This window comes from Manacus candei, unplaced genomic scaffold (genome assembly GCF_025592945.1).
Source record: "Manacus candei isolate 608988 ecotype Guabito, Panama unplaced genomic scaffold, ASM2559294v1 h1tg000022l, whole genome shotgun sequence".
In the NCBI taxonomy this organism is placed as follows: Eukaryota; Metazoa; Chordata; class Aves; order Passeriformes; family Pipridae; genus Manacus; species Manacus candei.
The window spans coordinates 2,513,842-2,528,343 of record NW_026138070.1 but is presented as its reverse complement, the minus strand read 5'-3'; the positions used below and the strand labels follow the sequence as shown (position 1 = coordinate 2,528,343).

The following is a 14,502-nucleotide window of genomic DNA, read 5'->3' as shown; positions in this document are numbered from 1 at the left end:
TGGAATTAGGGGCCTGAGAGGGAGCATTGGGTCCCCAGGGAAGAGCACTGGGTTCTGCAGGGGGGGAGAGATTTAGGATCTGAGGGGGAAGAGATTTGAATCTGAGGAGAGTGATTTGGGGCTGGAGGTGAGTATTTGAGTCCTGGAAGGGAGAATTTGGCCTTGGGGGTAAAGATTTGGGGCATGGGGAGTATTTTTGTCCTACAGGAGATATTTGGGTCTTGAGGGAGATGGGGACTCCACAGTGGAGGGATATGGGAAAATGGGGGTCCCCAACGGGAAGAGGGGAAGGGGGTGTGGAGGAGGTGACCCCTCCCCCCCCCCCCAAATCCATGACCCTCTGCACCCCTGCCGTGGGCTGGGAGCCCCCCCCAAGCCACAGAGGCCCCGGGGGTGGCTCCAGGAATTCGACAGGGAGCAGGGAAGGGGTTCATTCAGTGAGGGAATTTGGGCACACCACGCCACCCACCGTGGCACCAACAAAAGACACCATTGTCAGCGGTGTCCCCCTGCAGGAGGGGGACACGGGGTGTAGGGGGGGGACACGTGCCACCACCCCGGTGACACCAAGCCCGTGGCAGCCCCAGGACCTGGCAATGGTTAACAGCCCTGGCCTCATCAGCAGTCTGCTCACGCCCAGGCAGCCGGGGTCAGCCGCGGGGATGGTGGGCACCCTCCAGTGGGACCATCTCTTCATCCTGCAGAAACCTACCCCAGACCCCCCCCTCGCCCACCCTGATGCTGAACGGGCCCTGCCCTACGCCCTCTCCCAGCGGGATGGGGGTGCTGGGTCCTGGTGCAGCGGGGCAGGATTTATTTGCCCGCATTCCCGGGATGGTTATGGTAATGGCCAGACACCCGCGGGAACAATTCGATGCCCTGTCCGGGGGTGCCAGAGTGCTCAATGTTCTTCTTGTTCAAGGACGGTTCCCTCCTCCTTGGAATGGAGGGTCTCTGCCCACGCTGCAGGAGTGGGGTCCAGGGGATGCTCAGCTGAGGGCTGCACTGCCCCTGCTGCCCCTGGGGCACCTTGTCCCCCCAAAAAAACACCTTTGTGGGGTTGCAGGGCTACAACACCCTTCAGTAAATGTTTGCCAGGAGGAAAGGCTGCACCCCAACACTGATGGCAGCCAAAGGGGGGGCAGCAGACTCCAGCCAGCGACAGCTTAGAAAAAAAATAGCTTTATTCACCCATTTTCTGCAGAAGGCACTTAAATAGCCACAGGCTCAGGAAAGGCACACAATTGCACCTGTGGCACTGGGGCCTCACCCCTAACACAGCACCCCTCCCTTGTCCCCATGGCACCCCTCTGAGCCTCTGTCACATCCCAGGTCAGCTCCACGGGGGGATGCTGGATGGTGCAGGGGCAGTGCAGGGCATTCCCCAATGCCCCATCCCACACGGGTTAGGGGCAGAGGGGGGTCCCATAAGTCACTCTGATGACTGAGCAGCCCGAAGCTGCCATGCTGGTGTCACTGGTCCCAGCAGGGACATCCTGGTCCCCGTGGGACATCACAGCTCGTCCTTCCCCACCACAACGGCAGCGGGTGGCTCCTGCTCCGGCTCCAAATCTCCCTCTTCCACGCCAAAAAGCATCTTCACCAGGTCATCTGCCTGCACACGCTCCTGCAGGCAGACCCACGGGGGGGTGAGCATGGCCAGTGTCCCACTCAAAACCCCCCCGTGCTGCTGGGAGGGAGCTCACCCGCTCGCTGTGCCGAGGGTCCAGGGTGAACCAGAGGGCGATGGCGCAGCGCTGGCCCTTGGTCACGGCCTTCACCCCGTGGGGGTTCTCTGAGCCGGAGGAGAAGCCCACGGCACGGCCACACTGTGGCTGGACCTCCGCCTGCCAAGGGTGGGAGACCCCCATCATGAGCAAGTCAGTCCCCTTCAACCCCAGTTCATCTTTTGCAGTGGCCCAGGGGGTGTTCCCAGGGGACAGGGCCAGCAGGAAGGAGCTGCACGTGGATCCTCGGAGCTGAGCTACTCACGGTCTGCGTCTTGGCATCCAGCTCAGTGAAGTAGAAAGCTCCTCCTTCAAAGTCTCCATTGAGATAAAGGATGGCACTAAAAAGGGAGCAGGGGACAAGTGGAGGTAACTAACAACCCCTGACCACAGCTCCAGCAAGCAGGTGAGCCCAGAGCTCCCCCAACACCCACAGCAGGAGCCTGAGGCAGGAGAGCCCAGGTTTGATGTCCTCCCACCTGGCTCCTCCCAGCCTAGGTGCCACTGAGCTGTGGTACTTTGAGCTGACAGCCACCACCAGTACCTGTAATCCCGGAATGTGTAGGCTGGGGGTTCCTTCACGCACACCAGAGCCTCTGCATTGAGGATGCAGTTGTCCACGTGCACCTCGTGGCTGTTGTCGCTCCGACCTTCTTGCTTCTCTAGGGTGGAACGAGACCTGGGATATCAGGACCCCTCTGTCTGTGCAAGAGCAGGGTCCCTCCCCAAGCATCCCAGGCTTGGAGGTGACAAGAAAGTCGTGTGCAGCCTAAAGCACTTAACTTGCTGGAGTGTGGACCATGCGAGGCCATTCGGGTGGCACAAGCCTCTCCAGGCTTGTCCCGCGGCATTCCCTGGCCTTCCAGGCACAGCCTCTCCCAGCACCCATCCCAAATGCCTCTGAGTGCTGAAATCCTGTATGGCATGAAGCCATCTGCCCCACTGGAGGCAACCAAGAGAGCTGCTGCTCATCTTCCTGAACTGGGCTTTAAGGGACAAGCTTCCCACACCCTCCCAGGTAGAGGAGACAGTTAGGGAGCAGCAAGGAGGTCTCCAAGGAAAAAAGTCCAAGACCAGACCAATTCCAGCTGTTGGAGGGGACCTGAGAGGAGCAGAGCCGCTCCCCTGGGCTGTGCTCACCGTCGATGGCCGTGCGGCACACGAGGTGGGAGTAGGAGAAGTGGAGCGGGGCCTCCAGGCGGAAATAGGACTCCATCATGCGCCGCACCTTCTCCGTCACGTTGTAGTACAGGTGGGCACTGCGCAGGGGCACCTTGCCCTCCTGGCCCAGCTACAGGGGGACAGGCAGCACAGGGGCTCAGCCCCCAGGTGGCCACGGGGCCTGCCCCCAAACTCCCACCTCTCGCCCCCACAGCCCGCTTCTCCCCAAATCCACCCCAACCTTGAGGGCCTTGAGGACGGTCACGCCGTAGAAGGTCTCGCTGGGGGTGTGAGGAGAGGTCTTCCCCCGGTAGCCGTCCCCAGCTGAGGCAGCTGCCTGCAAAACCCCATGGGTGTTACTGGTCTGAGCTGCGACCCCTGCCCGCCCCTCCCATCCCCACACTCACGTTAGTGAGCCTCTGCAGCTCCCGACACTCCTCGGCAGAGAGGACTCCATCCACCACCACACGCTGGGAGCCGTTCAGGGCCCTGGAGTTCATGGTGACACTGGCTCCTTCGTACCCCAAGGGGCCACCTGGGGCACAAAAGGGATTGGGGGACGTGGGGGATGAGCACCACCAACCCTGGGGGAAGCTGTGGTCCTGCCACCTGCTCCTGCTGCCACCCACGTATGGAGGGACTGGCAGCAGGGGTCACGGAGGTCCCCATCCCACCTCCCCTGCTCTGCACCTTCTCGGATGAACTTGCTCATGTCAGCAGACTCCTTGGCCTTCTCCTCCACCAGCGTCTCGATCTCCTTCATGAGGTTGCCAATCTCCTCCGAGATGCGTGCCGCCGTCTCCCGCTCTGCCCTGGGCACGTGGTAGCCATCAGCCCCACCATCCCACTGTCCCCACCACGTCAGGAACGAGAGGCACCAACAAGTTGTCTCAGGGGCTGGTGACAAAGCCCAAGACTAGAGAGAGTCACTCCACTGCATCCCTCACCCTGTGGTGCTTGGGGTGCCCATCATCCCATGGGCTGATGGGGAGCAAAGTTCTGCCCTCCAGCAGCTTTTTCCATCCCCAGTATCAACACCTTCCCTGGCAGCAGCTCTGTGCCATGGCCTTTGGCCCAAACCCCCCAGAGGAAGAGGGGTATGTCCTGTTGGACCCCCACCAGGGACAGCACTCACTTCTGTTTCTCTCGCAGCCTTTTGGGTATCACCTCTTCAGGTGTCCACGTGTCCTGCAGCCAGAAGAACAGCGTCAGGAGCTGGACAAGGATCTGGCCAGGATGCAGACCCCCTCATCCACATTCCACCTGGCCACCGTGTCCCCTTGGTCTCACACCACCCACCGGGTCCACGAAAGGGATGCCGAAGACATCGTAGCTGAAGAAGAGCAGCTCCTTCTCCATCAGGCTCTGCTGGCGGTACACCCGGATCTCCTGTGGCAAGGGGGCACAGGGAAGGGGTGAGGTACAGCACGAGGGCTCCAAAGGACCCTGAGAACGGGCAGGAAGGTGCAGGTTTACACCATTCCTGTGGTCCTTGCTCCAGACCTATAGCCCTGGTTTCCTGTTCCCTCTGGCAGCTGGGAAGGAAGTGGCTTTCCCCATCCTGCCTGAATTTCCCTGTCCTGTGTGGATGACTCGGGAGAGGACAGTCCAGCAGAGGCACACACATGTCCCTCCTGCAGGAAGCTCTTTAGGAGCAGATCTCCTTCCCTGCTCCAGCTGGTGTGGGGCAGAGACCTCCATTCCTGCCTACCACATCCCAGGCAGGAACTGGTCATCCAGATCCAGCTATTTTGAAGCCAAATCCTCTCCTTCTTAAGCAATTTCACTTCAGTTGTGGAAGGGTGCAGCAGAGGTGTGCTCAGCCCCTCCTAAAAGGTCTCTCTGAGGAGTGGGTCCACGTGTGCCAATCATCCAGCTTCACTTGGCCAAAGATATTTTGCCAGTGATGATTTTCAGTCTCTCAGCTGTTTTCCAGCTTGTTGAACCCTGAAACCATCCATTACTGTCCACCTTGGGTGGCTGGACCAGAGAAGACCCCAAAACTTCCGCAAAGGTCCCCAAGGAGGAGAGAAGATGTCTCAGCTGATTGCTCACCTCTCGGGGTTGGATGGGTCTCGCCAGGTTTTCCCCCAGGACAGCAGTGTAATAGGCCAAATTCTGGTTCATCACCTCATCATGTGGGAAGAAGAGCAAATAGGTTTTGGCACATTCGATGGCTTTTTCGTAATTCCCATCTGCAAAGGGAAAGTGGGGCTGTTTAACAGCATGTCCAAGGGCACTTGGAGGCAGAGCAAACACGGATATGGAAAGAGAGATGAGAGACAAAATCCTTGTTGTCCTGCAAAGAGTCTCACAAGCAGGGCAGATCCCCTGGAGCAAGGATAACTGCTGCCACAAAGGCAAAATTCAGAATCCGAGGTGCTCTCCTGCCTCCAGAAACCAGGGTCACAGGTTGAGTACTTTTCTTGCTTGGGAAAATTCCCGAGGCCCCATTTCCAGGCAGTCAGACCCAACCATTCCTCGCTAACCTGCAATTTCCAGCCACTGAAGCACCCTGCCCCACTTCTGTGCAGCCTTTCACAGAATCACACAGTCACAAACTGGGGAAGCAAAGGAAGGGACCACACTGGGTCATCTGGTCCAACCTCCCTGCTTCAGCATCCTGGCACAGGATTGCATCCGGATGGTTTTGGAACATCTCCAGTGAGGGAGACCCCACACCCTCTCTGGGCAATCTGTCCCAGCACGTGGTCACCTGCACAGTGAAGTTCTTCCTCATATCCAGGTGAAACTTCCTGTGCATCAGTTCCTGCCTCTTGTCCTATTGCTCAGCACCACCGAGCAGAGCCTGGTCCATCCTCTGACACCCACCCTGCAGATACTGACAGACATGGATGAAGTCCCCTCTCAGCTGTCTCTTCTCGAGGATTTCCATCTTCTTGGATGCCATATTTTTTTTCCCCTCCCTTTGAAGAAATTTGCACAGAAACAGTTTAATTTTTCTAAGGAGGCGAATTAAAAAATGAAATAAAAATCAGATGTATTTGCCTGGGTTATAACTCTTCTGGCAGGGAAGCACACCACTGTGGTTTGAAGCAAGAGGTAGACAGCAGGCAGGAGGGAAAAAAATACTTCTCCAGGCTGTTATTTCACTTGGAAAGCAAAACTGCCCGGGAATAAAGCAATGTGGAGGGTGACTGATCCAAATGTCCTGCAGAACATTTCAGGCAGGAGGAGCATGCCTGTGTGAACCTCACAAGTACAACAAGGTCTGGTGGAAGCTTCTCCACCACTATGAGTGAAGACAGGGGCATGGGTGGGATTAGAGCAGCCTGTGAAGGACTTGGAGATACTGCTGGATGAAAAATTGGACAGGACCTGGCCACAGTAACCCAGAAACCCCTCAAGTCCTGGGCTGCATTGTGGGCAGCAGGTGAAGGGGGATTCTGCCCCTCTGCTCTTCTCTGATGAGACCCCTGCAGTGCTGCCTCCAGCTCTGGGGTCCCCAGCACAAGAAGGGGTGTGAGTGGACCCCTTTGAGTGGGTCCAGAGGAGGCCACAAAAATGGTTAGAGGAAGAAAGGCTGAAAAAATTTAGGTTGTTGAACCTGGAGATGGGAAGGCTCCTGGGAGATCTTATGGCCTTCCCATATCTAGAAGGGGCTACAAGAGATATGAGAACAACTTTTACCAAGGCTTTTAGTGACAGGACAAGGAGCAACGGTCTTAAACTGAAGGAGGGCAGGGTTAGGTTGACCATAAGGAGGAAATTTTTTATGATGAGGCTGGTGAGGCACTGGCACAGGCTGCACAGACAAGCTGTGGCTGCCCCATCCCTGGAAGTGTTCCAAGGCAAGTTGGATGGGGCAGTGAGAGACCTCGGAATGACCAATGCCAAGATGTCGCTGCATCTTGGGCTGGACTGACGAGACGACCTTTGAAGGTCCCTTCCCAACCCAACCACTCTGTGGATCCATGATTTCAGCCTGCCCAGAGCTGGGTGCCCAGCCCTGACAGCCCACAGAAGCTGCTTACTGTTGTAGTAGGCAAACTGCAGGTAGTTGAAGTGCGAGGGCAGGAAATCCTCCAGAGGCTTCTCCCGGCCAGGCTGTGAGGCCAGCTCTGTGACACAGCCCTGCTTGCAGCTTAGCACCTGCATGGAGTGGTCTGGTGGAGAAAAAAAAACCCATGTCACTGCTCATGGTCACCCACAGGCTGGTGGGCAGGACCCTGAGGGGTCTCCAACCTTCTGCTCGCACTGGGGCTGTTTGCCAGATTTTTGGTGGTTGGTTGTCCACCTCTAAGTGATGGGGGGGGGGGGGGAATTGTGCTGCTCTCTGGGGGCAGAGTGGCCATCTCTGGCCTCCCATCCTGGTGACCCTCTGCTGGTCCCTCTCCTGTTTTTCCATATTCCCCTGGAATTTGGAGGATTCTTGAGCATCACCCCGAGTGCTGAGTGCAGGCAAACACCTCCTGCCACTTACTGGCCACACTTCTCCAAGTAAAACCCGGGATGGTGTTTGCCCTCTTCAGGGACCCACCACCCCTCAGGTCTTTGGGAACCAACTGCCCGCCGAGAACTGTCCCCAGCTCTTGTGACAGGACACAGCAGGCAGAGCTCGCACCTGTGATGGCCTGGAAAAGGTCTGCATTGTACTCCAGGTAGTTGTAGCCCTCGTAGTCGTAGGGTCCCTCGCAGAGCGCGCGGCACTCGGCGTCTGCCACGAAATACTCCTCCAGGGCCTTCTCCAGGTGCAGGATGGCGGCAGCCGGCTGCTCCTCCGAGTAAAACCGGACCCCCAGCCGAAACTCGCTCTGCAGAGGGATGAGAGATGATGAGGGGGGCTCAACAAGGGGGTTCCATCCCCGCGATGGGTCACCTGGGCTACCTCGTCCCCATGGGGAGGGACCTCGCAGCACCGCAGTCACCGCACAGGGACTTTGGAAGGGGAGGGGGGGGTCTCACCAGGTGGGGTTTGGCCTCCAGGTCGGTGAAGTCCTCCTCGCGGACCCCCACCATAGCCTGGTAGTACTCCAGGTTCTGCCTCATCTCCTGGTGCCCGGGATTGGCCACGAAGAAGGTGTGAGCGGCCGCTGCCGCCTGCGCCGGCCGGTTCATCTGGGTGGGATGAGGGGGGTGAGACAGTGCAGATCCCACGCGGAGAGGAGGGGACCCCCGGCCCCTGAGACATCCCGGAGCATCCCGGGGCATCCCGGCGGCCGGGGTAGGGGGCGGTGACGGGGGCGGCCCCGGCGAGCTCCGACGTGGCACTGAGGGGGGCAGGGCACGGCCATCCCGCCGGGGCACACACCGAACCCATCTCCGGCGTCCCGGCACCGCGATCGTCCCCGGCCGGTTCTCTCGATCCCATCCCTCCATCCCCCCCGCCCGGCTCCGGCATCCTCCGCGTATCCCGCCCGTCCCGCATCCCGCCGCACCGGGAGCTTCTCCCTTCCCTCCCTTCCCTCCCTCCCTCCCTGCCGGTCCCGCACCTTGAAATAGGCGACCTGCAGGTAGTTGTAGGGGCTGCGCCGGGCGAACTCGCGCTCCAGCTCCTCGCTCAGGCGGTACCGGGAGGGCGCGGCGGGCCCGCAGCCCCGCAGGCAGGCTGCGCGGCGGAGAAGCCCCCGGAAGAACCTCAGGTCCCGGAGAACCGGGTCGGGCTGGGGCTCGGTGCCCTCCTCCTCGTCCTCCGGCGGCCCCGCCGTGGCGTTGGCGCAGCGCAGGCGGCACCGCGCCAGGCGGGAGCGCAGGGCGGCCCGCGCCCGCAGCGCCCGCTCCATCTGCAGCACCACGGCCGGCCAGTCCCCCCGCGCGTACGCCTCGGCGCCGGCGGCGAACAGGGCGTCCGGCGGCTGGGCCGGCAGCGGCGGGTCGGCCGAGACAGGGAGCGGGAGCGGCTCCGGTGGCGTGGCGGCTCCCGCCAGCAGCACCAGCGGCAACAGCAGCAGCAGCTCCATGATCGGCAGCGGCGGCGGCAGCGCCATGTCTGAGCCCCGGCCGAGTCGCCGCACCGCAGTGATACAAGCCACGCCCCTCCGCCACGCCCCTCCGTGGCCATTACCCAATCAGCGGCCACAGATCGTCGCCTAGGCCCCGCCTCCTCTGCCACACCACGCCCCCTCCGCGCACACTGCCCAATCAGCGCCTCAGCCGCGGTCCCGCCCCCTCGCCGCGCGCGGTGACGCCACAGCGGGAAGCGGGCGGAAGTGGCCGGGCGCGGTCGGCGATGGCGGAGGGAGGCGCGGAGCCCGGGCATGGCGGCGCCGGCCCTGGGCTGGCCCTGGCCCTGGTGGAGGGCAGCGCCGGCCGCGCCGCCCGCGTCGGGGACCCCGACGACCTGGTGGCCCTGGCGCGGCAGGTGCAGCAGGTGAGGGCCGGGCCCTGGCGCCGGGGCGGCGGGGGCATGGCTCTGGGCCCGGTGTCCCCCGTGCCTCCCGGCCGTTCTCCGGAGCCTTCTCAGCCGGCGGCGGCCTTGGTGCCTCCCAGCACTGTTCTCTGGTGACTCCGGCGGCCTCTTGATGCCTCCTACCCTCTCCCACTGTCCCCTCCCCGTGTGTCCCAGTGCCCCCCAGTGCCTTCCCGAGTTCCCACGCTGTTGGTGTCTGCAGCACCTCACATTGCACCTCCCCGCTTACCACTGTGCCCTGCTGCCCCCCGGTGACTCACAGAGCATCACACCGAAGTCCCATCCCAGTGTACCCTGCTGTCTCCCAGTATGTCCCAGTAACCAGTTCACCCCACTGTGTCCAGGTGCCTCCAGCCGCTACTCTCCCAGTCCATCCCAGCACCCCTGGTATGTCTCATTCCCGCTTCAGTGGCTCCCAGTCCATGTCAGTGCCTCTGAGTCTACCCCAGTTTTTCCAGATATGTCCTACTGCCCCTCCCACTGTCTCCCAGTACACCCCAGGAACCCCCCCTGACTGTTCTACTTTCCCTCCGGTGCCTCCTAGTACATCCTACTGCCTTCCAGGGATGTCCAGTTTGTCCTCCAGAGCTTCTCAGCCCGCCTAAATGCTTCCCTGTAAATCCGACAGCCTCTTTGCTGTGCATCCCACTACCTCCCAGTCCAACCCATTGCCTCCCAGTCTGTCCCTACCGCTCCCTCCCACTGCCCCCGACCTGTCCAGGCAGCTCCCAGTGCCTCCCAGCTCCACGGGTGTCACCCCAGTGCCCCGGGGGTGCTGTGACAGCTGACACCTTGAGCGTGGGAGGGCTGCGGCTCCTCCCATCCTGACCAGCACCCGCTCCTCCCTCTCCCAGGCCGATGCCTTCGTGCGGGCGAACGCCTGCAGCAAACTGGCCGTGATCGCCGAGCAGATCCGGCACCTGCAGGAGCAGGCGCGGAAGGTGAGCGAGGATGGGCGGGAGGCTCGTTGCTGAGCACCTGCCCTCTCTGCCGGGCGTTCGGGGGGAGCTGTGGCCCTGGGTGTGAGTCGGGGCCGGAAGCCCAGCAGAGGAGGTTCAGTGGGAAAATAAGGGTTTGTTGTCAGGTGTCAATGGGGACAGTTTTGAGTGCTTTCACTGAGTCCTGGGCACATCAGGAAGGACTTCAGATAAAGTGGGGGTGCAAGGGCAGGTGATGCAAAGCAGCTCATGTGTCAGGGAGGACAGAGAGATGACTCTGGATTTGGGAAGCATGACTCCTGCATGTGCTGTGCTCCCAGGAGGACCCATAGGGGTAGCAATGTGGCCCTGGTTGGATCTGAGCCCCCTGAGAGAGAAGGGCTTTCCCTGATGGTGGGCTTGGCTTTCCCATTTGTCCCAGCTCGTTTTGTCCTGGCAGCACCCAACAGGGCTCAGCTGTGCTCATCAATGCACCCTTCACCCTCAGGGGTGAAATCTGGAGTCAGAATGGGAAAGGATCTGCCAGTCAGTGCAACTGGCCTGCGGCCATGGAGGCACTTACGTCATGTAATCATTAACTGGTGGAGCTGGGGAGATGAATTTCCCTTTGTTCCCTGCCCCTTTCCCTGGGGACAGCAGCAGGAAGCCCCCAGCAGCTGTGTGTGTGGGGTCAGGCACAGAGGTGAACCTGGGGAGAGGTGCAGAGATCCTTGATCCTTGGAGGTATCTCCAACTCTGAGGAGAGGTGCTCTGAGGTCCAGCTGACAGGGAAGACCTGGAGAAAACTTAATCTCTTTGGGAAGCATCTCCTTCCTGGGGGCAAATGAAATCAGACATGCAGATTGAGTGTGTCAAGTGATGTGTCTTGGGCTCTGGCAATAGCACATTGTCATTTTATTTCAAATGTAGAAATATCAAATTTGTGTTTTCCAGGTCTTGGATGAAGCTAACAGAGATGCTGATCTGAACCACGTGGCCTGCAACCTTGTGAAGAAGCCAGGAAACATTTACTACATGTACAGGAGGGAGAGTGGGCAGCGATACTTCTCCATCCTGTCTCCTAAGGTGAGTGGTCACAGCCCCTGAGGGAGCAGGGAGGGGAAAAAAAAGTCATGTTTGTGGTGTCTGGGAACATGTGGACCTCAGAAAAAACCACCAGCTCGATGGGGGCATTTGTTGGCTGCTGCTCAGTTGACCTTTTCCCTTGGTCTGGGTTAGTCTGCTGGGGCCAGAGCCATCTTATGGAGTTCTCTGGCTCTTGGTGGAGGATGGCAAGAAGCCCTTTGGTGTATGGACCTGAATTCTGCCTTTTGGTCCCTGCAGTTCTTCCTCTGAGCCTTTTATGGCTGGCATGGCTGCCTGACAGGGTGCTGAGGGACTGAGTTTGCCTGCAGCTTGAGGAGTGGTCTTGGAGGTCTCCTCCTTACAGGCCACCCATTTTCTTACATGCAGGGTGAAGGCTTCAGGGCAAACCTCTGGGCAGGTCAGGGAGGTCCTGTGCCCCCAAGCCTCCCTGCATCAGCAGTGCTGGGGCTTGACCTGATCTTGGACTCAGGGTAGCTGAGCCTCTTTTTAGGTTAAGAAATGGGATGGTCACGTAGCTGGGAGTGCATCAGAGGTTGGGGGCTGAGGGACAGCACCACCCAGCTGCAAGGAAAACTGAGTACTGATGAAGTCTCTCCTTTCCTCACCAGGAATGGGGAACCACTCCCCACGAATTTCTCGGTGCCTATAAGCTCCAGCACGACATGTCCTGGACTCCATTTGAGGACATGGAGAGACGAGATGCAGAAACAGCCATCCTGGAGAAGCTGCTGAGCCGGCAGGCAGCACTGCCCCCCTGCACAGAGCCCAACTTCCAGGGCCTGACCAAGTCACAGGAGTGACCACACAGGACCCCCTGAGCAGAGTCCCTGTGTGAGGGGACACGGGGCCTGGGTGCTGCCAAAGGCAGGGCAAGGAAAGAGCCCAAGAAACAAAAATGCTGATTGCTCTGTGCTTTAAGGACACTAATTATGTATTCAATCCTACTGGATTTTCTGGTAATTGAGTAATTTATTATGTTGACCTGTGCCCAGCTGTACTGGGAGGCAGGTGGTACCAGCTGGTGTGAGTTCCAGAGGGCTTGGAACGTCCTACCTGCCTGGCTCTGGTGTACCTCACTGTGGCAGGTAATGATTTCAGGGCTGGATTTTGCCCCTTGTTAAAATGCACATGTTTATGGAACTGTGTGGCCCAGGAAGAGGCATCAAAACCCCATGCAAAGGGTCTGCTGTGATGAGAATCTGCTGGTCTGAACCCCTGAGCTGGGAACATGGGGGACCTGGAGCTCTGTTTTCTGGGAAGTGTGTCCTCAAAAGTGCCATTCAGGCCTCAGGTGCTCTTCAGACAATGTGTGTTTCATAGTCCTTGTGCATTCCCCTTGGATTTGAGTGCATGAGCTGCCAGGTGGAGACAAGGCTCTGGATGCCTCTGTGCCAGAGCGGTGGGGAAAGTAAAATAAACCAGTCTTGGTCTCAGATGTACCTTTGAGACAGGCCCTGTGTTCCTCCTGTGTGGCAAGTATCCCTTTGGCTTTATCAGGGAGACTTGGTGGCACGTGGAGCTGATGGGACATCTCCAGCCTCTTGTCCTTGTGCCCACACCTTGGGAGATGCTTGAGGCTGCTGGCAGTGACAATTCCTTATGGGAAGAGCTGTTCCCTGTGGGACCACATAGAAGTGGGGAGGTTTGAGGCAGCTCCCTGGCAGCCCAGCATTTTTTTCCCCCCCCCAGGTTGTTTTTCTCCCAGCTCTGCCCAGTGCAGTAGCTCACCCACATGCCAGCATGGCTGAGCCTTTGGTTGACAGAAACCTGTTCCTCAGAGTCAATTTTTCCCAGTGCCCTTCCTCACTTGAAGCACAAGCCAGATTAACAGCAATTATTCTATTATTATTATTATTATTCCAAGGTATAATTAATTCCTCATCAAGTCACAAGTGTCTTAATTTGATGTTTTTTTTTTTTCTCTGCTCATTCCATCGCCCTGGGTCTGATTTTACCCTGCGTTATTAAATCTTAACTTGGAAGGGAGAAAGTTAATTACTGCACGAGCTTTCTGTGGTGCTAATTACAGCAACAGCAGATGTGTGTTGATTTAATGCTCCTCTGGGAAGTGGGGCTTCCTGCCCCAGTTTTATCTGTTTCCATCATTAGTATATGTACCATGACACGTGCAAAGAGGTTGGGGTGGTTGTGGGACCTCTGTAGCCTTAGGTGGGATTTCACCTCCAGCAGACACTCCACGACTTGCTGGTTGTTCTGCAGGTCCTCTGGGCATTGGCAAGTCTTTCTCTTGGATTTGCCTCCCAAAAAGCAAAGCCACCATGGCTGTGGAGTTGTATGAAAACACAAAGGAGGTCTCGAGAGGCAGGCCCTGGGGGCGATGGGCTCGTGCTCGGTGCTCTCATGGGGAAGTGGGGATGAGGGTCCTGCAGTAGTGCAGGGGGGGATTGCTGGAAAGGGGGAACCATCCCCCCCAAAACAGCCCACCCAGTGTTGCCATCCCTGCTGGTTCTGTATCTAAATAAATCCAGAGAACTGAGGCACTGTCAGAAATGCTGGAAGGTGGTGTAGAGCTGAGCACGAGGATAAGCATCCTCTGGAACATGGACAAGGGTGGAGCTGGTGGCAGGAGGATGAGCTGGAGCCTCCTGTGGTGGTTACAGCTTTGGATGAGTCCTGGAGAACCAAGGAGATGGTGCCCTGTGAGAGACTCCACAAGTCCCTCTGGGTTCATGATCTCACCTGCTCAGCTCAGCCTGTACCCAGCTGTTGTCTTTGTGCTTGACAGGAGCAGGGATTTCACCCAAAATCAGCTGGGAAGGGTCAGCAGGACACTGGCATCCACTCCCAGTTTTGTCCTGAAAATTCTTGTGGAAAATATTCTTCTTCCTTTGCTCTTTGGTGAGCGCTCAGGGCAGCAGTGAGCATGGTCAGAAGGCAGAGGCTTGTTACCAAATCTCCAAGGGTGGCCAATATTTGCAGGAGAAGGCACAGATGGGCCTCTGACACCATTACATTGGGCAGAGCGGGTTTTGCTCTGTCTTTGGCCACGCAGACAAACCAGGGCTTGCTTAAAAGGCCCAGCACAAAGATGTTCTGAGGGTCTGACCCACTTCAGCTGCTCCCCAGAGCCCGTGGTTGGTGACTCAGGGCTGCTGGCACTAGGACCTGGAGCTCTTTGTGGCTTTTATAAATTGAATTACTCTGGATTTTTCTGTGTCAGGCCAGATTTTGGCTCCTGCTTCTCAAAGTGGCCATGCCT

General features: G+C 58.5%; 2 protein-coding genes across 2 annotated transcripts; one reads left to right on the top strand and one right to left on the bottom strand.

Annotated features, from left to right (window-relative positions):
• Positions 1-1,166: 1,166 nt before the first annotated feature.
• On the bottom strand, positions 1,167-8,872 carry P3H1 (prolyl 3-hydroxylase 1). The gene is made up of 15 exons (XM_051786328.1): positions 8,342-8,872; positions 7,815-7,967; positions 7,474-7,663; positions 6,884-7,015; positions 4,944-5,083; positions 4,188-4,277; positions 4,024-4,076; positions 3,579-3,700; positions 3,296-3,423; positions 3,130-3,225; positions 2,868-3,018; positions 2,272-2,389; positions 1,993-2,068; positions 1,707-1,847; positions 1,167-1,627 (listed from the first exon to the last, which is right to left on the bottom strand). The coding sequence occupies exons 1-15, from the start codon at positions 8,834-8,836 to the stop codon at positions 1,514-1,516; spliced, it is 2,199 nt and encodes a 732-aa protein (XP_051642288.1). The 5' UTR covers positions 8,837-8,872; the 3' UTR covers positions 1,167-1,513.
• A 174-nt stretch (positions 8,873-9,046) lies between these two features.
• CUNH1orf50 (chromosome unknown C1orf50 homolog) lies at positions 9,047-12,178 on the top strand. Its single transcript, XM_051786354.1, has 4 exons — positions 9,047-9,219; positions 10,113-10,199; positions 11,130-11,261; positions 11,891-12,178. Exons 1-4 carry the CDS (start codon positions 9,079-9,081, stop codon positions 12,080-12,082), a joined length of 552 nt encoding a protein of 183 aa, XP_051642314.1. The 5' UTR covers positions 9,047-9,078; the 3' UTR covers positions 12,083-12,178.
• The last annotated feature ends 2,324 nt before the right edge of the window (positions 12,179-14,502 follow it).

Coding starts and splice junctions, on each gene's coding strand:
- CUNH1orf50 (XM_051786354.1), top strand. CDS start 9,079: ATGGCGGAGGGAGGCGCGGAGCCCGGGCATGGCGGCGCCGGCCCTGGG. Junction 9,220..10,112: donor TGGCGCGGCAGGTGCAGCAG/GTGAGGGCCGGG, acceptor TCCCTCTCCCAG/GCCGATGCCTTCGTGCGGGC. Junction 11,262..11,890: donor TCTCCATCCTGTCTCCTAAG/GTGAGTGGTCAC, acceptor TTTCCTCACCAG/GAATGGGGAACCACTCCCCA.
- P3H1 (XM_051786328.1), bottom strand. CDS start 8,836: ATGGCGCTGCCGCCGCCGCTGCCGATCATGGAGCTGCTGCTGCTGTTG. Junction 4,278..4,943: donor GACCCATCCAACCCCGAGAG/GTGAGCAATCAG, acceptor CCCTTGCCACAG/GAGATCCGGGTGTACCGCCA. Junction 3,424..3,578: donor GAGCAAGTTCATCCGAGAAG/GTGCAGAGCAGG, acceptor TTTGTGCCCCAG/GTGGCCCCTTGGGGTACGAA.